The sequence below is a fragment of the Homarus americanus genome, unplaced genomic scaffold (assembly GCF_018991925.1).
Source record: "Homarus americanus isolate GMGI-L3 unplaced genomic scaffold, GMGI_Hamer_2.0 scaffold34360, whole genome shotgun sequence".
Taxonomy (NCBI): domain Eukaryota; kingdom Metazoa; phylum Arthropoda; class Malacostraca; order Decapoda; family Nephropidae; genus Homarus; species Homarus americanus.
In genome coordinates, this window is record NW_024739403.1 from 7997960 (window position 1) to 8019653 (window position 21694).

Sequence of the window (21694 nt, forward strand, 5' to 3'; positions counted from 1 at the left end):
AGGCGGGTGGTGGGGAGGCAAATGGTGGGGTGGCACGTGGAGGGGAGGTGGGTGGTGGAGCAGCGGCAGCAGCTGACCGAGTAGGTGAGGGAGACGAATCAGCTGGGTAAACAGTTGGTTCTTTTTTAAAAAACACGTGATTGGTAGTTGTCTCCTCTTGACTTTGAAGTCTTTCACTCTACTAGCATCACTAACACTAGGCATGATACTGACAGCTGTCCTCTTGTTCCAACTTTATACAACCTATGTTGTACTGCTTCCCTCCCTTATCATATTTATGTATATCAACTCCACTGTAAAGTACGTACAGTATTACCCCGCCTAACGCGGTTTCACTTAACGCGTTTTATCATATACATGGTGCCTCGCCAGAGCTGAACTTTCACTTAACACGGATTTTTTCCACATATACGCGGTGAGTGTCCGGCTCGAGATGCTATTTTTAGATTTGCCCCACCCTGCCTGACTGCCTGTTTTAGCTCATAAAATTCATACAAATTACCTGGCCAGAATATAATTTACATTGCTGGAATTCTTATAATTTGGTGATCATTTTGAATATAAACATCATATTTTTGCATTAGACATACAAATTTTAGATAAAAAATTTTCTCAAATTAACTATGTTATCTTTTGTGCAAAATATATGACATTTATATTCAAAATATTCCTGGTCTTACAAGGAATCCAGCAATGTCAATTATATTATCCTAACTTTAGTTTGAGGTATTATTTATTAAAATTTAGTGGTTATCCCACACATCTCCTTGGGACGGTTGGTGGGGGGTGGGGGGGAGGGAGGGACCGACCGACCATCTGTTACCCTGTGAAGAATTATTTTTTTTTTTATTAACTGAAGATATTTGTTTTAGCTCATAAAATTCATACAAATTACCCGGTCTGAATATAATTTACATTGCTGGAATTCTTATAATTTGATGATCATTTTGAATATAAACATCATATTTTTGCATTAGACATACAAATTTTAGATAAAAATTTTTCTCAAATTAACTATGTTATCTTTTGTGCAAAATATATGACATTTATATTCAAAATATTCCTGGTCTTACAAGGAATCCAGCAATGTCAATTATATTATCCTAACTTTAGTTTGAGGTATTATTTATTAAAATTTAGTGGTTATCCCACACATCTCCTTGGGACGGTTGGTGGGGGGTGGGGGGAGGGAGGGACCGACCGACCATCTGTTACCCTGTGAAGAATTATTATTTTTTTTTATTAACTGAAGATATTTGTTTTAGCTCATAAAATTCATACAAATTACCCGGTCTGAATATAATTTACATTGCTGGAATTCTTATAATTTGATGATCATTTTGAATATAAACATCATATTTTTGCATTAGACATACAAATTTTAGATAAAAATTTTTCTCAAATTAACTATGTTATCTTTTGTGCAAAATATATGACATTTATATTCAAAATATTCCTGGTCTTACAAGGAATCCAGCAATGTCAATTATATTATCCTAACTTTAATCTGAGGTATTATTTAATACTAAATGTTAAAAACCCTGGAAGGGAGGATTGGTGGGGGGTGGGGGGGAGGGTTGGGACTGACCGCGCGGTTGGAAGAGGGGGGGAGGCAAGGTTGAGTCCATTATTTGAATGGACATTAACTTGGCGACTGTATTTCTCTATTTCTCTTAAGTATTAATTGTGTGCATGTACCATCATAAAATTAAGATGTTATTTTTACTACAACATAGGTATGTGCCTTCAAAAAGTGGAGTTTGGGGGTCGGGCCGGTTTCTATTGGAATTAATCCCATATGTTCTGTTGTTCACTTAACGCGGATTTCACTTGACGCGGGACCCTCTGGGTTCAATTGACCGCGTTAAGTGGGGTACAACTGTATATACTATACTTATAATATAAATTAAAAAAAAATAAAAATAAAATAAATAAAATAAATAAATATCAAAGTGATAACTGCAGTAACATTCTGATACATTCTTATTACCACCATGCCATGTGTACTATTCCAGATACTAAATGTTACATAATACTTCCTTGAGATAAACGTACAGTATACATCATATGAGGCACCCCGCATCGTATGGGTTATTCGCACCAAAACTTGAAATCGAGAAAACCGCGTTTAAAGTTTTTCCAACTTCAAACATGCATAACTTTGTTGTTTTTTTGGGATACAGCTAAAGGACTGTACTTGCAGGTGGTAGGTAGAGCGTCATGAAGTAATGTACTGGGTTGTTGCAATGTTGACATGAAGCAATAAAACTCCCACCCGCTTATGGCTTTTTTACTTTAATCAATATCAGAGTGTAGATCGCGCCACAACAAAGGAGAACTGAGGGAGAGGGAGAGAGGGAGAGAGGGATTCTGCCTCAATGGCAGGAGGGGCTGTGACGTAGATAGCAGACGCTCACTGTCACTGGGCAAGACGGGGGAGGAGGCTGTAGGCCGGCCGCTGTGATTGGCCGCCCGCTCCTCTCACTAACTCACAGGATGAGAGAGCACCTAACGACACGAAACCCAAGCCCACAATTTCCTGTCTGCCACAAATCGATGTTCTACCCTATTTTCAAAGGGCTTTCAACCTCATTTACAGTGTAGTAAGGAGATCTTATCAACTACCATCGTAGAGAGCTCAGCCGAAAATAGTGCTTTCCAACAAAAAAACGGGTTTCACCCGGATGGTCTGAATCCACCTTACGATGCGTGACGCCTCATATCAGGTGCCTTCAAGAGAGCCCAGGTTCTCAACTGGCTCAGCATTGTTAATACAGTACAGGTATTATGATTTTTATCAACTCTGTATCTGTGTTCTTATGGCTAAATAAACTGTTTCAATATCAATATCAGTGTTTTAGGGGCCAATTCACACAGAAACACTAAAGTTTTGAGTACAACACAAGAGTTGCTGCATTGCAGGCAATGGTTGAGGACAAACAAAGGGAGAGGGGGAGAGGAGACGCTGCGGGAGCATGGGGGGTGACTTGTTGTGCTGCGGGAGAGGCTCATAAGCTAGCTAACATCTGCTTACCACAAATAGTCGAAATCACAAATCACAAACTCGCGAATGGCAAGGGTTCACTGTACTTACTGTATATGATGGCCACACCTATACAGTACAGGAAATTCGTTGGGAAGTATTTTGTACATTGGTGTTGGGGTTTAAATATAAGATGATGCAGACAACGCCACATAACTCTCTATGTATCACTGTTATTTAAGATGCCAAAATATTGTATCATTAATTAGACAAAGAAACACATGTTGACATATGAACCATACCCAATTTTTCTCACCTTTCTGGCACAATAACTTCACAGCGGAACCTACGAACTTCCCTTTTAGAGGAAGAGCCTTGGGAGTCTTCATCCTGGAGAAGACTGTAATCCATTCTTGTCTCCTCATCCAGCAGAGATGGGTCTGTGAAGTGCCATTTAATAATAAAACAAACATCAACTAGAAAAAGACAAAATTCCATACACACTTCAGTTACCATACTGTACTTTATTCAATATAAAAAACAAATTCAACTAGCAAAATTCTCTATACACCTCAGTTATCTCAGTTCATATGCAACACATGAAAAATTTTTGTGCTTCTTTCCCATGGCATTGGTTGTGTGGCTGTTCAAATTCCTGTGTGGGGTAGTGACAAGTTTCTAGAGAAGACCACTATACTAGGATACTGGTTTAAGGTTAATAGCTTCTTGTTGGAGGAGATAATACAACCCAGCATTTATGTTATAATGAAGGGGGTGCTACACAGGGGTCATGACCAGGAGGAAGGTATCAGTGACATTCAATGGTTTAAGAGGGACTGCAGACTGAACATGCTACAATATATATAGAGGGAAGTTAAGAATATGGATGTGAGTGACTGACAAAGAGGAAAGAATTGGCATTGAAGAAGTTGTGGTTGTTTTAGATTTATATTCAACTGCCAGAGTTAATAAAGCACAAAACATACAGTCTCTTAATTCTTACACCAAACAACTTAAAAATTCAAGGTGGCATCACCATGCAGGCTTTGTGAATCTTCAAAGAGGGACCTGGAATGTGATACACAGTTGGATGGACAAAAAACTAAAAGGCTGGGTCTGGGTTAATTATTTCCACACACACTCAACAATACTGACAAAATTAAAGCTGAAAGCTTACCTTAAGGCTAGCAGCAGACAAATGCAGGAGAATCACACAAACAAGAAAAACCAGAAGACATTATAGGTGGCAATGTAGGCATACTGAAGACTGACAATGGAATCCTATGAACAGATTAACAATAAGTGTACGACCAGGACACAGGTCATACCAAGCTCCTAGCAACACAACAGAATCCTTAATGGGAGTAAGGTGAAGCAATCCAGTACACGTACTTAAAAGTGAAATTAATGACTATTCTTTCTAGAGAATATAACACAACACAGTACAGCATTTACGGCACACATACCTGGTCGTTCCTTCATGAATTTCCCGCCTTCTCCTCTTGGCCTTTCATATGACTTCTTCTTTTTCTTCCTCCTTTTCGAGGGTGTGGATGATTCATCATCCTTTCCCTCATCTTTTTCTTTACTATCACTATTTATGTCCTTCTCTTGTACTTCCTCCTCGTCCCCATTATTATCTTCAAGACCATCTCTACTGTCTTCATCTCCCTTATGTACTTGTTCTATCACCTTCTCAATTTCAGGTAATTTAATGCTTGCCACTTCCTCTCGCTTCGTATCAATGTCCATCATTTCTGATTCAGCGACTTCACCCAATGCTTCCTCGGTTTTCCTTGTCCCTTGGGATGGTAAAGGTGGAGCAGTTGATTCCTCCACCCGAGCCTTCTTCTCTGCTGGTTCTTTTACTTCTGGCTCTTTTCCTTGAGTCGATGACAGGTCGTCCTCGAGGGTTCTCTTCTTTCCTTGTTCCTCAGCTTTCTGGGTACTTTGAGGAGCATGTCTCTCGGGCGGAGGTGGTTCCGTGGCCTCTTGAGTAACATCGGGCACATGCTCTTTCGGCAGTTTGATGGCAGCTGATGAACTCTCTATTACTTCTTCTACACTCAAAGTCTCTCTCTGTGATTGTCTGTCATCTACAGATGTCTTGTCACCCACAGATGTCTTGTCGCCCACAGTCACCTTGTCACCCATAGTCATCTTGTCACCCAGAGTCATTTTGTCATCCATAGTCACCTTGTCACCCACAGTCATCTTGTCACCCATAGTCATCTTGTCACCCAGAGTCATCTTGTTACCCATAGTCATCTTGTCACCCAGAGTCATCTTGTAACCCAGAGTCATCTTGTTACCCAGAGTCATCTTGTCACCCAGAGTCATCTTGTCACCCAGAGTCATCTTGTCACCCAGAGTCATCTTGTCACCCAGAGTCATCTTGTTACCCAAAGTCATCTTGTTACCCAGAGTCATCTTGTCACCCAGAGTCATCTTGTCACTCAGAGTCATCTTGTCACCCAGAGTCATTTTGTCACCCAGAGTCATCTTGTTACCCAGAGTCATCTTGTCACCCAGAGTCATCTTATCATCTATTGTAATCTTGTCACCCAGAGTCACCTTATCATCCACAGTCATCTTGACCTGCTCAGTCACCTTGACCTGCTCAGTCACCTTATCATCCACAATCTTGTCACCCACAGTCATCTTATCGTCCACAGTCATCTTGACCTGCTCAGTCATCTTGACCTGCTCAGTCATCTTGACCTGCTCAGTCATCTTGACCTGCTCAGTCATCTTGTCATCCACAGATGTTTTACCACCCAAGGACTGTGTGGTGTGTACTTGGGGATCCTTTTCAATGGTTAGCTTGGGAGCCTCTTTATGTGTTGGTGACTTCTTCCTCTCTGGGTGTTCCTTCAGCTTCTGAGTACCTTTGTGAGGACCTACTCCAGCTGCTGGTTTTGAGATGACCTTCATAGCATCAGATACCTTCACGTCTTTAGCTGCTGCTGTGTGTGGTATGGAAGATGGATGCTCCTGTTTACCTTTGAAGGATTGTTGTTCTCCACCCTTGATGATCAATGACCTTTTGTCTCCTGCAGAAAAGAAAATGACAAATACTCATACCGTATACTGAAACAAAGCATTGCCAGCTACAAACTTAACTGTTCCACAAGTTAAGTCACAAGTGATGTGTGTGAGATGTCTAAACAACACAAGACAAATTCTATTATAACAAGTTTAGCAATATGTCCTCACCCTTCAAACATGACCCCTGTATCAAGCTGCACCATTTAAAAATAAAAACTATAAGCACTCAAATTTTCCCACTGCACCTGTATTTAAGAAAGTGATGATATTAATGAGGAGGAAAATTAATACACCTGTATTGCCAAAATGAGGGATGCTTATTCTCTTCCGAGGCAGTGTAGGTGACTATAAAGTTGGTTCATTTGAATCCTTAGATATGTTCTTACATAGTACAGTATTGTCTCATCAAAGGTTGGGTTAATTAACTTTCAAAATTAACTCATTAATTTTATTTGGGAATATGACCAACAAAGTTATGTTCATCACCTTTTGAAAAATAATTAGTTAAATTAAAATCATTTGCAAAGTTAAGTTTTTAACTTGATACATTAATTTTCTGCTCCCTTGGATGTAGTCCGTAGAACCATCATTATACATAACTAATCATGGTATAGGACAGTATTGAAAACCAGTACGGTACTTAAGTAAGTTTCACTGCTAGGAGTATGTGTGTGTCTACGTCTAATACCCAGTGTGACTGTGAGACATCACGATGTTTGCTTGGAATAGTAACCTGGACAGATGATCCAAATGTATGTTTGTCAATGACCCATGAGCAGTCAGTGTCTCGGTGACCTGGAGAGACTCAGTGCAGCACTCCATGATCATAAACTGTGTGTGTGTTCAGTTGTCTTCTGCTAACAGAGACTTGTGGACCTAAATTCCTTTGGTGGAGAGAGGAAAAATCGGCCCAAATTATAAGTTGTGTGGAACTAAGTCTTCATGTACAGTAATCAACTAAGGACCTTTCCACTGAGCATGAAGTGGTTCAAGTTGGCACCAGGACACAACATTGTCATGTTATGCTTATGACATAATACTGTGCTTCTCTGTGTATGACACAGAGGTCAAGTTGACCTCAAACAGTGTGTCGGGTGATGTTTGCAAGACTAACTTGGTCATTTTGATGACTTCATGAGTCACAGATGCCATGTCTAATAACCAAAGTGGTAGTGTAACACCCCCTAAACTCGTCAAGTTGTTAATGTAAATTTTTTTAGTGCAGTACTGTACAGTACGTACTGCATTTAGCTACAGGTGATGTATCTCAAGAGATTTTAAGTAAATCCTGATTAGAATCTTGGTGAATCAACGAGTCTGGCAAATCTGACTTACAGTGAATGTAACACTGGAAACAGTCAAAATAAAATCACTGCTTTTCCATTTTGCCCGAATCTGTGGAAACATTTGACCAAACGACTTGTCCATCCTGATTCTGGGGAGACAGCTGTTCCCTCCCTGCTAGCCTACACACCTTGGCCCAGTAATCTTTCAAGTCCAAAGGTCAGTGTGTGTGAAATGACACAACACTCTATCTCTGATGGGAAGATAGCTGACATATTAAGACTGTATCAACTGTTTGCATCTAGTAGCTAAGTCAGTTCCTATGTACATATTGTACTGGAAATACTCTGTAATTCAATGCCATAACATCCTAACCACTGGGGTCTGTTATACACACCTTTTATGACCTCTACTCTGTAACCTTTCTGTGCTATCACTCAAAGGGTGCAAAAGGTGAGCATGCGGTGCACAATAAACTAGCAACTGTCTGCAGGGAAAACTGAAAATGAATTCTTAAATATTTACAAGTCCAATATTTTTAATGTAAAGTTAACTGAAAATTAACTGAAGTTAATCAATTAGAGTAATTTGTGGATATCTTAATTAGGTGAAGTAACCCGTACTTCAAAATTGAGCTTCCCAGTAATTAATTAACTTAAGTTCATTGGTTAAAAGTTAATTAACTTAATTGAGCTAACCTTGGTACAATTGAGTATTACCATTATGTAGCAAGTACTGCCAAAGATAACAACACCCCTTTCCCCAATCCAGTGAGCATTGCATTGTTGAAGAAGAAGTTAACTTCTATAAGTACTGTACAGTATACAGGGGGGGGGGGATTCACAATAATGACTCCCAATCAGCGACTATATCTCTGATACCCACCAAGTGATACAGAAGGCCGTAGAATATAATAATACAGTACAGTACTAAACTATCCCTCATATACCTGAAAGGAAAACACTTGAGGAAAAAATATAAATTAATCTTTTGAGTCAGGCGGCCGAGGTACCTTGTGGTAAGCCAATACTATGAAGACATTCTCTTTGTAGCTCTACTTTAGATACAGAAAATCAATTTATAGATACAGTAGCCATGAATTCAAAGAAAGAGGATAAGAACTGGACTGACTACCTAGATGGCATTCTTTCTTTACTTTAAAGGTAGAAAATACAATAACTGTACAGTACATAGTTTAAATTATCTAACTACAGATAGTCCAATTTCATAATCTATTCTTCATCCTACTGAATTTTTTTCAGGAAACTGTAGAATCTTAATACTGTACATGCAAAGCAAGTTGTAAACATTTTCTATGATAAAGGAAGTGGCAGAAAAGTTTATATGAAAATTCTATATATAAAATCAACAAAAATAAAATTAAATAAAAATCTCACCTTTCTCCAAGTCTAATGTGTTCTTTGCATGTTTATCCTGAACAGTACCAACAGTTTTTGGCTGAAGGGAAGGCTTTAGAGGGCCTACATCTGAGATACCAACTTTCACTGTGGTTGAAGACTTATCTGAAGCTTGATGATCATCTTTACTTTCTGTTGCTGTGGATAACTTTACATCCACAGTTAATTTTGTGTTTCTGGCATGAGTGTCCTCTTTGCTTAGCTCTGATTTCAGTTGAACTTCCTTAATTTCTTTGACTACATCTGCAGTAACATCAGTGATGCTTGGAGTTGGTTTTGTGTCTCCTCCCTTCACAACATCAGGGGACGTAATTGGCAACACCTTCTTCTGACTGCTTTCACTGGTCGTAGCAACAACCACACCTTCAGCAATGTCTTCCTTCTGAAGTGGCTCTTGTCGATCTAAATTTTTTGCCTTTACAGAAGCAACAAAAGATTCAACTACTGTCCCCATAGTGGGGGCACCAACAGCAGGAGCACCAGCTGATTGGCTACTGTTTTCACTAGTATCCATGGGTTCATCTAAAGCAGATGATAAACTACTCTCTTCCTGGTCATCTTGGGCATTATCTTCAGAACCTGATACTTCAGCTGATGATGAAGAATAAGAAACCAAGGAGGAAAGGCCCTCTGAAGACTGAGATGGTGTGACTGCACTTGGCACAATGGTGCCAGAACTAGAAAGTTTGCTCGCAACAGCTGATGCAAGAGATGCTAGCCCCTTACTTGAAGTTGCTTGTTTGGAAGAAGATCCCTGGGCAGGTAAGAATCTTTGTGATACTCCTGTAGTAGTTCCTGGTTCACTGATATTACTTGATTTCTGAGGCTGAGTTGATACACTTGAGTGAGGTTTGGAAACAGTTGCAGATGCCACAATATTCGTTGTTGATATTGCAACACCGGGAGAGTTAATTCCTTCAGACTTGTGATATGAACCTCTTTGTTCTGCTTTACCATAAGAGAGAGACTCCTCAAGAGCAGATGGTTGCTGTGTTGGTGGTAAAGGAGCAGGTTTAGATATTGAAGTACAAGTTAGGGTAGGTTTTGGTGGCACTGGTGCTTCATTGGGCAGGGGAATATTAGCAACATCTTCAATGGTAACTCTATTAGCACTGCCTGAAGTAGGTTCAGGTGGCTTAACATTCTTCAACACTGGGTTAGCATGTTGACCAGTGCCTGGAGGACACACACCTTGACCAGGTGTGGGAACTCTGGGAGCTCCTTGGGGAAACTTTTGGCCTTGCAGAGACCAACCAACTTCCATTCCAGTACACAACTCTGGCTGTTTCTTGCCTGCTAAGTCCTTGTTGCCTGGAGGAGGCTGTCTACTTCCCCCAGAGTTGCCAGACTTGGGTGCTGGGCCACCACAACTTTTGCCATCCATCTTAGTACAGTAACTTGCTGGAACAATACAACCCATTAATAAATCCATTGGAAGTTTAATTTGCTGAATTAGTTCACGAACATGATAAACCTTCACCGTCTTTATTGATTAATAGGTATTAGAACAATGATGGATTACACAACTGTTTAACTGTAAATAAGAGTGACTACAAAGTAAGAAAAAACAAGCCTACATGCAAACATTAGACTGTACAGTACACAAAAAGATGTTCATGTGACCTCTTTTTAGTGTCTGTGAATGAGATAAGAGCCAACCCTAAAAACCAACTACTGTATGTACTGTATCTGCTAACTTCTACTTGACCATTCAAAAGTTCTGGTACAAACCTTTTTACCTTTTCCACCTACAGTACTTGTCCATCTGACAAGGTTGTTTAATTTAGGAATTACTAAATTGTGTTTTAAAAGTATATTATCTGTAATGTGCCTCAGTTGCAGGACCTTTTTATTCAATGTATAATTTTTTTTAGTCATTTAAGAGCGGACATACAGAACCCAATATTTTGAACAATTTAGTATATATATATATATATATATATATATATATATATATATATATATATATATATATATATATATATATATATATATATATATATATATATATATATATATATATATATATATATATATATATATATATATATATATATATATATATATATATATATATATACTGTATATAGTTGTTAAGTAACAAAATAAATTTACTTGAGTACTGTACTCAAGTAACATTTTTGGGTATCTACTTTTTAAAAGGTGCTAAAACTTTTTTAGTACAGTACTTCTAATTTTACTCAAGTGAGATTTTTCTAATACTTTTGCTCCAATACAATTGAAAAAACAAAAATCATTACCAGTTACATACCCCAAACAAACACACAAAGAGTTATAATGTCTGGGGCAAACTAATAATGTATTTTAATTGATTAATTAATTAATTATTAACCATATTAAAAGAGTTGTGTGGGTGCAGGGTATGGTTTGGGTGGAGCCATGAAGAGTACGGTGTGGGGAGACACCACGCGGTCACATACCTAAAGGTCTTGTGAGGTGAGGTAAATTCAGGTCAGGTGGCAGTGGCCATAACAGCGGACTTTCACTTTTGATCTTCTTGTGTTCATTTGCACCTTGACCACCCACCTCACCTAGTCTACCCTCTTATCCCCCCTTCCCCATCAAATCCCCTCTCTTCTCCCCCACCTTTCTGTTAGACGTCAGTTGCTCTTTGCATATACCTGTACCTAAAATTAATTTCAAAGAGGCTGTGATTCTAAAATGCTTTACATAATTCCATCTTAGATATAAAGCCTATATCTAGACATATATGTGAGATGGAGTGTATTGAAAATTCTGCTTAAATAACTAAGTACCACTGACCCCCCAACCCCAGCAAGATGTTACGTGGTGCGAAAAATTCAGCCACTAATTAATTAAAATCAAAGAGTGACATCACCAAAGCCACACCCCCAATTAGAGGGACAGTTCATAGTGAGTCTTAGTCAGACTCAGTCACTATGGATGCAACAATCATCCACAAACTCCTCAATTGAAGGAGCTTGATAGCTACAGTACTAGGAATGCCCAGGGAAGCAATGGAGCTACTGAGGTCTTTCCTGACATTATTTGACTTATCCATGGAGCTTAACACACCACTACCTGCATCTGCTGCTTGTGAGCATCTGTTTAGTCATGCTGGGCTTATTATTTATTATTTAATTAGTTTATTAGTTTATTATGATTTGAGTACAAAGGGAGTTAGCACCCACAAAAGTGTGGATAGCATACAAGAATTAAATCTAAATTATTATAAATAAGTAGGTGGTGACATATAGGAGTTTGTGACTCTCTCTGTGGTAGGAGGTCCCTGACAGTGGGACAGTCAAGGCAATACAGAGTTTACAGGAAGAGAAGTGCTGGTCATCCCCCACCTCAGATACTTACCAGATTGGCCTTTATCCTAACCTAATGCCAGCAGAGACAACATTATGTCTGCGGACCATAAGTACATGTCGACGATACTTGTGTGGATAAGGATGATCGTAGTGTTGGATGGATATATTTTCAAATCATTCACCATCCCTGCGATGGATTGTAGGGAGTAGAGCGGCTGAACGTACAAGTATTCTCTTTCGGTAGGTCATGCTGGGCTTATATTTAGGACTAAAAGATCTTGAATGGACAACCATAATTTTGAGAATCAGTTATAAATTAATCTTAATAGAAAGATTAGCAAAGAAACATGTGAAATGCTAAGTCTCTTTTATTTTTATCTTTAGTTAACTATTTTTTTTATAATTTACAGTGGATTTAATTTAATATTTGAGAGAATTAATACTTATAATTTTGTTGTTACTTTTTACTTTCAGTACTTGAGTACCTTAAGAATAAGATACTTTTTTACTTCTACTTGAGTACATTGACATTTGGATACTTTTATTTCTAATTGAGTAACATTTTGCCAATGTAACAAAACTTTTACTTCCAGTATAGTTGTATTCACATTCCCTATTATGGGTTTGGATTCTTTTCCAATTTCTTAGAGTATTATTGGATGCTAAGTGAACTGTATGTTTGTATACAGTACTTATTGTTCTTCCTCAAGGAGGATTGAGAAGCTAGCAATCTTGTTTATCAATGGCGTTGTGTTCACTATCGTATCACAAGTCAGCTATTCGTACTTGTGGATGATGAAGACCATCAGCAAAAGTTCATCTGTAAACATGGACTACGTAGTTGGGAGGATGTGAAAATGTTAAAAATGCGGCAGAGAACTGACAGTAAACAAGAAATATTTGTTTCAGTGCAACAACCGATCATATGTTTATCTCCACAAAAGACATAAAATTACACAATGTTGCTCCAAGAGAAGTGCTTTCATTAGTATCTGATATCAAAGTAAGGTTTTTCTGCTTAATAAGCTGAGGGGTTAAGCAAGGTTAGGTAGGTTTGGTTAGGTTGGTTAGGTCTGCTTCTGTTAGGTTCTGTACATTGTCATTTCCATATTCTAGTTTACTATCATCCAAATAACATTTCCATAAATTATTTTGCAATTCCTTAAGTAGAATCTACTGCTAACCGTCTCCTCCAGTAATACTGCAATACTGAGATTTGAATATATTATCCTGTGAAAAAATGTATAACGGACTTAAAATCCATCCAAATTGTTGTACAGTAGTATTCTTTTCCTGACCACACCACGTCCAACAGACATAAATACGTTTGGCTGTGCATGAACCCAGGTTCAGTCACTATACACATCTATCGGATAAATACGGTGAGGTAAGATTTAGGTACAGGTGGAGGAGACAGTTAGCACCAGAAGAACTTTATGGGATTGCACCAAATTTTCAGATGTTGTTGTTTTGATGATACTGTGTAATAAAATTAAAACAACAACATTGTAGTTTTTTTTTTTAGCCTATCCTTCGATTATAAATTACTTGTTAGTGGGCAGGGCATGAAAGAAGAGGGAAATAAAGGTGTAAAAACACTGCCAACACTGATCATATGGCAGTAATTTCACATCTTTAAGTGCTCAGTAAGCAATGAAATACAGGTAAATTATTTACCGTAATTATGGCGCAATCGGATCTCCTGTGGTGACCATGTCATGGTTTATATCGTCTGCTATACGGGAGCCCCCATGGTCTTTGTTTACTTGTCAAGAAATGAACGACAATCTCATTGGGCATGTATATTATAATTTATATCGGAAAGAATTCATTCATTTTTTCAGTATCATTTCACTTGTTGCCACTAAATGAATCTATTTCATAGTTGCAATCAGTAATCTTGACAATCCAAAGACACTTTTCTTCAATGGCATTTCTGGCGCAAATTATGTTCAAGAGAGATATTTAACATTTTCTTATGTATGCTCATATATGACAGTACATACCCAGACTGTGGAATTCCCCTGTTAGGTTAGGTTTGGTTAGTTAGGTTAGATTGAAAACTTTTTCCAATGGTTTTTGATGTGGTTTGAACACTTTTACCTTGATTTTTATAGGAAATCTATAGAATTTGACATGGAAGGTGGCTTATCTCAGAAACTATTGATTTGTGCCAGAAATGAAGGTCAAATTTGTTCATAACACATCAAAAGCCACCAGAAAAACATAGTTTTAACTTCGATTTCATATACAGTAGTGGCAACAAGTAAAATTTTACCATTTTTTCTAGATATCCTGTTTGAATGATATAAGAAAATCAAAACAACAATGGACAGGTTAGGATGTTAGGTAAGGTTAGGTTCTAATAGGTTCTGTACATTGTCAATTTGATTTTCTTATTACTGTATCCAAACATCATCTCCTGAAAATTTGGTGCAATTCCATAAAGTCCTTCTGCTGCTCTCTCCTCCACTATCACCAAGATTTATATCAAAATAGAGGTATTATTTCAGTTTCGATCATCCGGGGAATCGGTTAGGTTACATTAGGTTAGGTTAAATTGGGTTGGTTAGGTTAGCTTGGATATCTAAATACAAAGATGATTGAAACTAAACTTTTACCAAAATAGATTACAATATAGGTTACGTGGTGGATATTTTGCCGTGACCGGCTAAGTTCCTACTAACGCTATTTTACCATGAGTGCACTCCGATTGGCTAAGTACTTTCTGTTTAACATGACGGGGGGTCTGCCCTGGCTAGGAAGTTAGGTCAGGTTCTGTTAGGTTCTAGTAAATGACACCTTTTTCATAATAAGAACATCTGTGGAAAAAATTACCAAAATCGAACAACTCCTTCAGGTTAGGTACATTTATAGCTACACAACGATCGACTCACTGCAAAATAAATGCCAAATGCCGCCAGAGTAACGGTCACATGTCGTTCTCGCGTTGTTCGCCAGTAATGTACGATTAGCAAATCAGAGCGAACTCATGGTAAAATAGCATTAGTAGAAATTTAGCTGGTCATGGCAAAATATCCACTGCCTATAGGTTAGGAAAGGCTGGGATGAGTTCTCCAAAGTTCTATAGGTGTGCTTGTTTATGATTTAACCTCATATTTTCCCTCCTCTTCAAAGCCCTACCCACATTGAAATATATCATTGTCGTTACTCGTGTTAAAGGGGGTCATATTTCCATAAAGGTCATTATCTTTCAAATCACCATGAAAACAAAAGAAAACCCTATTTTGAGTTATAAAATTCCCATTATGGCAAAATATCAATATTTACCTTTATCTATCTCTTGAAGTAAATATCAATCTATCTGTATACATACATAATGAATCAATGCTAATTTTAATGACACTTTTAGTTTATAAATATCAAATTACTCTTCATACCGGCGAGTGTTGGGTCACATTATCAAACCACTAACTTACCTAAATCGCTGCAAATTCATATATAAAATACACATCAACATCCTCAACTTACCTAATATTATCCAGCACTTGAAAATATTAGATAGTTGGTGTTACAGCACTAGTATTAAAGCCAATAAGTAGTGAAAAAGGAGGTACCTTGGCCACACTTTGTTATTGAAGTTTGTTTACCAGCGGCTGATGGAGTCACCTGGTGGCCGACTAATGCAGTGCTAAGACGAAGAGAAGAAATTAATGATTGTACAAAGAAACATATATATATATATCTTTTTACAATCATTAATTTCTTCTTTTCGACTTTATTAATGCAAATTATCTTACTACGACATAAACCGCTAGAACACACACACGCACACACACACACACACACACACACACACTAATTAGTTACAATATTCATCAGTGGTTTGTTAAAAGGAAAAGGTTGAGATAAAATTTACATGCAACCACAGCTGAGATTTTTTTTTAACCACAGAAATGCTTAATTGTTGATAACAATATCGGGACAGGGCGGAAGCAGGGAGATGCCGCAAGATATGGGAAAGTAAGAGTGGAGATACTGTACTGTTTACTGTAATAAGTGATAAGGTAAGGCTGCCTAATGAAGCCGACATTTATCTCATACAGGTCTACCTCCCGCCTCTCTTTTTTTTTAGAGAGAGAAAGGGGTGAAGGAAGATTAGAGGTGGGGAGAGGAAGTTATAGTTCGGAAATTGAAGAAATTTAGGAGGAGGTAAGAGAGGGCGGGCTGACCACCTAGCTAAGCTAATAGTGTGTTCGGGTTGTGTTATGGGTTAGTTATTGTCTGTCGGTACAGGCACTAGGCATCCTACCCTGTCCCATACATGGGTGTTTTAAGGGCCTTATTTCATATTCCGCCGACCCTACTGGCGGATGCTGGTCTAGGGAGGTTGTCTATTGCCTGGCCGTGTAGATCGGGGGTGGTAATGGACCTTTTGAGATTTGGTAACTTTTTGGGAACCATGTATGGTTGTTGTCGTTATCTGGTGGGAGTCTTTGAAGGAGTTCTTGCTCTGATAGGTCTATCATTTGCCAGATTCTGCTGGCCAGGGTGTGCAGCTGCTGGTTGATGGGTTTCATTCTCAGGTCTCTATGTATCTCGGCTGTGGTTCTGGTGAAGGGGTATCTTTCACCTGTGACGAATCTTAGGGCTTCATTTTGGACCACCTGTAATTTAAATATTTGAGTGGTGCTCATAGTATGAAGAGGTATTGCTGGGTAAGTTAATATCGGTGAGATAAATGATGTCACCAGGCGGAGTTTTATTTTTTCAGGAAGCTCTTTAAAGCGGTATAGTTTTCTCAGCTCTCTTCTTGCTGCTGTGGACATGGTGGGAGTAACCTGTCGTGGATATGTTGGCCCAGGAGGGTGCCTCTGCCTTTGTATTCTATCTGGGCATTATTGGTTACTAATGGATGGGTTTTCCTTCTGCATTAGGGTATCACTGTGAATTTTGGGAGACTGGTTTGGATTTTCCATTGTTTTTCGTAATCATTTACCCTTTCTAATTCCCGCCTGGTGTTGTCGACCTGTAACGCTCGCGATTTTCCTTGATGTGTTGTTATTTGAGTGATGTCATCTGCATACACAATATCTTCGTTACCTATTCTAGTGGGAGGCGGGCCTCCTCCTTCCTCCCGTGGTACCTATCCCTCCCCTGGGGGTACCCCTAACTACCCCCCGTGGTTCCCCTACCTCCCCCCCGTGGTACATCTCCCTCCCTTTGTGGTATTCCCTCCCTCCTTTTAAGTTAGGATAGATTAGTTAAGCTATGCTTAAAAGGTTAGTTTAGGTTAACAAGGTTTGGTTAAAAAGGTTAAGTTATCGTTCTTATATATTAGCATAAACTCCCAATTTATGTCTCTGACAATTACACACACACACAACAATATAGACAATAACAAGGGTGACTAAGTAATAACATCCATTAATCACATCACAGAAGAGGCAGGCGTGAGATTGACCAACACCAACCAACATTCTAATCGACCTTTTTTCCTTTATCTAAAATAACAGGAATCGTGTACAAATATATAAATCAACAGGAATTGTGCATATATAATCTAAATTAACAGGAGTGGTGCACGTCGTAATAAACGGAAATTAAAAAGGGTATCTAAAAATTATCTAACCCCTTTTAAAATTTATAATCTAAAATTTATCGTAAGTAGAACACTGTGCTCATGTGGCAGTTCACAGTAAAGGGGTTTACATCCTGGGCAAAAAAATTCTGTCCACTGTTCTCGGTCAAAAAACTGACTTTCCAATCACTCGGTCAGTTCAAGTCTCGCCGTCACTCGCAGCAAAACAAAAACAAAGATGGCGGGTTGTCCAAAAACTGTTGTCGTTTTAAGCTTATCTTCAGATAAAGTTGATCAATGAAATCCCACAACACTCTTCACTCACTCACTTTATTAACAAGGAAAGTTTCAGAGTCCCTTGTCTAAATAATTGGTGAGACTTGAGAATTCACGCTGGCCGCGCTCACCAAAGTCAAATAAAATGTTCTGTAATTTTAATTTATTTGTATACAAATATTCCAATAATAATATATTTCCATTGAAATCACTAAAAACTGCTTCCTAATAATGTTTTAATAAAATAAATGTTTCATTAATAAATAGTACAAAACATCAATTGGCCCTGAAATGCAGTCAAAACTTAGAGAACTCACGTACTTTCTATCTGACCGAGAACAGTGGTATCGCCCGTTTTCTCGCGAAGGGTGCAGAAATTTACCTCACATGACAGCCCCTTAAAAAAAAAAAACTTACAGTAGTTGTTCGTCAAATGTCATAAAGTGGCGTGTTCTGTCTACTGGGATTTAGGTTATGCAGTTTTTAGACGTGGTTTCTGTCTCATATATATATATATATATATATATATATATATATATATATATATATATATATATATATATATATATATATATATATATATATATATATATATATATATATATATATATATATATATATATATATATATATATATATTGTAGTGGATGGATACTCTCCCCTATAACTGCTAATTGATCACTTGCCGTCCTCTTACCAGCCAAGCCAACCAGCGGCGAGTTCCACAGTTGTTGTTGAGATTGTCGGACCGTAGTCCGACACGGGCCTTTGCCTGTAGGCGGCCCGTTTGGTGGTTCCTGCTGGAACACTTGGAGCAGCCAGACAGGATTTGGGATTGGGGATTGGAGGTTGTCCTATCTGCAGATATGAAAGGATACTGCGCTGTGATTGGCCAGTTACCGCCTTCACCTCAGGTCAGACGTAAAGGGAATTCCATTAAAGTCCCAGATTTCAGAAGGGCAGACTTTGATAGTTTAAAGAGGCAGCTGAGAGAGGAGGTGTCGCACTTGGGTGTGAACCTGACAGATGACACAGACCTGATAACGAGATCTGAGATTGCAGAGTTCCAAGACAATTTAAATAATGAGTTACTTAATGCACAAAGGCAGAACATATCATACAAAAAACTCAGATCAGACAACAATGACCCTAAATGGATAAATAATTATTTAAAGAACATTATTGGCCAAAGGAAGGCTATAGATAGAAGGATAAATCGTGGCGAAATTTACCTCCAGGAGTATTAAAAGGTATTGGCCGGTAGGGTTAAGACCGAGATAAGAAAAGCAAAGAGAAATAATGAGCTGAAGATAGCAAGGGAGGCGAAGGCAAACCCCAAAGGATTCTACCAAATGTATCAAACTAAAACACGAGATAAGATTGGACCAATACGTTCAGATACCGGCAAGCTAACTGATAACGACGGAGAAATGAGCAATAATCTGAATAAATATTTTTCAACAGTTTTCACCACAGAAAATTTAAACATGATACCCTAGGCACCGACTCTATTCGAAGATAGTGAAGAAAACAAATTAAGCGAGATAGTAGTGACTAGTAACGATGTTAATAAGCAAATAGACAAACTGAAGCCTAATAAGTCACCTGGTCCCGATGAGATATTTGCCAGAGTATTAAAGGAATGTAAGGAAGAGATTAGTATGCCCTAAGCAAAGTTGCTTAATATGTCATTAAAAACAGGTGTAGTACTAGAATCCTGGAGGATAGCGAATGTAACACCGATTTTCAAGAAAGGGGATAGATCACTATCCTCTAACTACCGCCCAATCAGTCTAACATCAATAGTAGGTAAATTACTAGAATCAATTATTTCAAACTATATTCGAAACCGCCTGGAGAAGCACAAGTTGATCAATGATTCCCAACATGGCTTCACAAGCGGGCGTTCATGTCTAACTAATCTATTAACATTCTTTTCATCAGTTTTCGAATAGGTGGACGAGGGGCACAATTATGATGTGGTATATCTCGACTTTAGCAAAGCCTTCGACAGAGTCCCCCACGAAAGACTAATTAGAAAGGTAGAAGCGCATGGCATCAAAGGTAATATCCTTAAATGGATTAGGGCATGGTTACGGGACAGGAAACAGCGACGTCACAAGTGGAGTTCCCCAAGGCTCAGTACTTGGACCTTTATTATTTATTATATACATAAACGACATAGATATCGGCATAGACAGCAACATAAGTAAATTTGCTGATGACACTAAAATAGGACGTGTAATTAAATCTGACGAGGACTCTGCAAAACTACAGGAAGATCTAAAAAAAAATTTCGAATGGTCGGAAAATTGGCAGATGAAATTCAATGTGGACAAATGTAAAGTACTCAGTAAATGAGATGTAAACAGGGAAACCATTTACCAGATGAACAACGATGCCATTGTGGAATCCGACTGCGAAGAGAGATTTAGGAGTAATGATAAGTAGGAATCTTAAGCCAAGTAAACAATGTGTTTTTGCTCGTAACAAGGCTAATAAAGTACTTGGGTTCATACAAAGGAGTGTTAGTTACAAGACTAGCAAGGTCATCTTAAAATTATATCTAGCACTTGTGAGACCTCACCTGGATTACGCAGTTCAGTTCTGGTCACCGTATTACAGAATGGATATAGAATCCTTGGAAAGAATCCAGAGGAGAATGACAAGACTAATCCCGGGCATTAGGAACCTTGAATACAGAGACAGGTTAAAGCATCTTAATTTGCACTCCTTCGAGAGACGTAGAGTGAGGGGCGACATGATAGAGGTGTATAAATGGAAGTCAGGGTTAAACAAAGGGGACATTACAAAAGTACTCAAACTATCCAACCAGGAGCGAACTCGTAACAATGGTTTTAAATTAGACAAATTTAGATTTCGGCGTGAAATAGGTAAACACTGGTTTGGAAGAAACAGAGTAGTGGATGAATGGAACAAGTTACCAAATATCATCATTAACTCGAATACACTGGATAGCTTCAAACATAGGTTGGATGCTTATATGAGCAATAGGGGTTGGATATAAACGGGACTGCCCAGTATGGGTCAATAGGCCCGCTGCAGTTTCCTCCATTCTTATGTTCTTATGTATCTGTCCTCTATAAGTGTAAACACCTTACATAATATAAGTAACCAAATGGTAGGAATGAAAAGGCATAATCATTGCCTAGTCCAATAAAATGTTACTTTTATGCGTAAACTGGTGGTGACCAACCAACACATTATGGCTAAAACAAAACAATCAATTACTGACAAATGCACGACTAACTAAACAAAGAAAATACATAATAACATTAACATATAATATCAACAAATATAATTATTCATTTTATTCTTGTGATTATTTATTGGCCAACTCAGAGTAAATGCTTGAAGGCCTTACCCTTAAGCCCCGGGTTAGGGTGCTGGTGGCATTATCCCCCACCCGGGGTTAAATCGAGAGAAATCAAATTTTCCAAAAATAATTTGTATCCTTTTAAAATGATAAAACAATAGAAAATGAGTAAGAAAAACTATATATTGACCTCGAGAAACTTCTCTGACAGCTCAGAAGGGGGGTAGATAAGGAGACAGTGTTAGTTTGACAGCTGACGCTCGTGGTCCCTATGCACTTAGCAGCTATTTTTAGTTCACCTTTGTATCAGAAGTGGCCAATAATGTATGTATTTACTGATCTTAATACTTATTTGCTATAAATAATTCATTTAGAATATTTTATTTGCATAACTTTTCATAAAAAAGTGCTTGGCAACACTCACCAGTGGGTCGCCAGTCTGCCTGGCTATCTTTGTGTTTGGTAGAGCAAGTAATGCATAAAATAATAATAATTCCACAAATAAAA

The 21694-nt window shown here is 38.3% G+C and overlaps 1 protein-coding gene across 4 annotated transcripts in view; it reads right to left on the reverse strand.

The window, feature by feature from the left end:
• LOC121874585 overlaps positions 1-15665 on the reverse strand; it is a 31340-nt gene extending 15675 nt beyond the window's left edge. Inside the window, exons 1-6 of one of the 4 annotated variants that reach the window (XM_042378794.1) lie at positions 15525-15665; positions 13710-13797; positions 8713-10134; positions 5723-6036; positions 4450-5686; positions 3300-3423 (exon numbers count right to left, since the gene is read on the reverse strand). In XM_042378794.1, the coding sequence (XP_042234728.1) occupies positions 3300-3423; positions 4450-5686; positions 5723-6036; positions 8713-10134; positions 13710-13752 (3140 nt within the window). In that variant the 5' untranslated portion in view covers positions 13753-13797; positions 15525-15665. Of the gene's footprint in view, positions 1-3299; positions 3424-4449; positions 6037-8712; positions 10135-13709; positions 13798-15524 lie in introns of all 4 variants that reach the window. The other 3 variants (XM_042378792.1, XM_042378793.1, XM_042378795.1) reach the window with 3 other exon arrangements.
• Positions 15666-21694: the final 6029 nt, after the last annotated feature.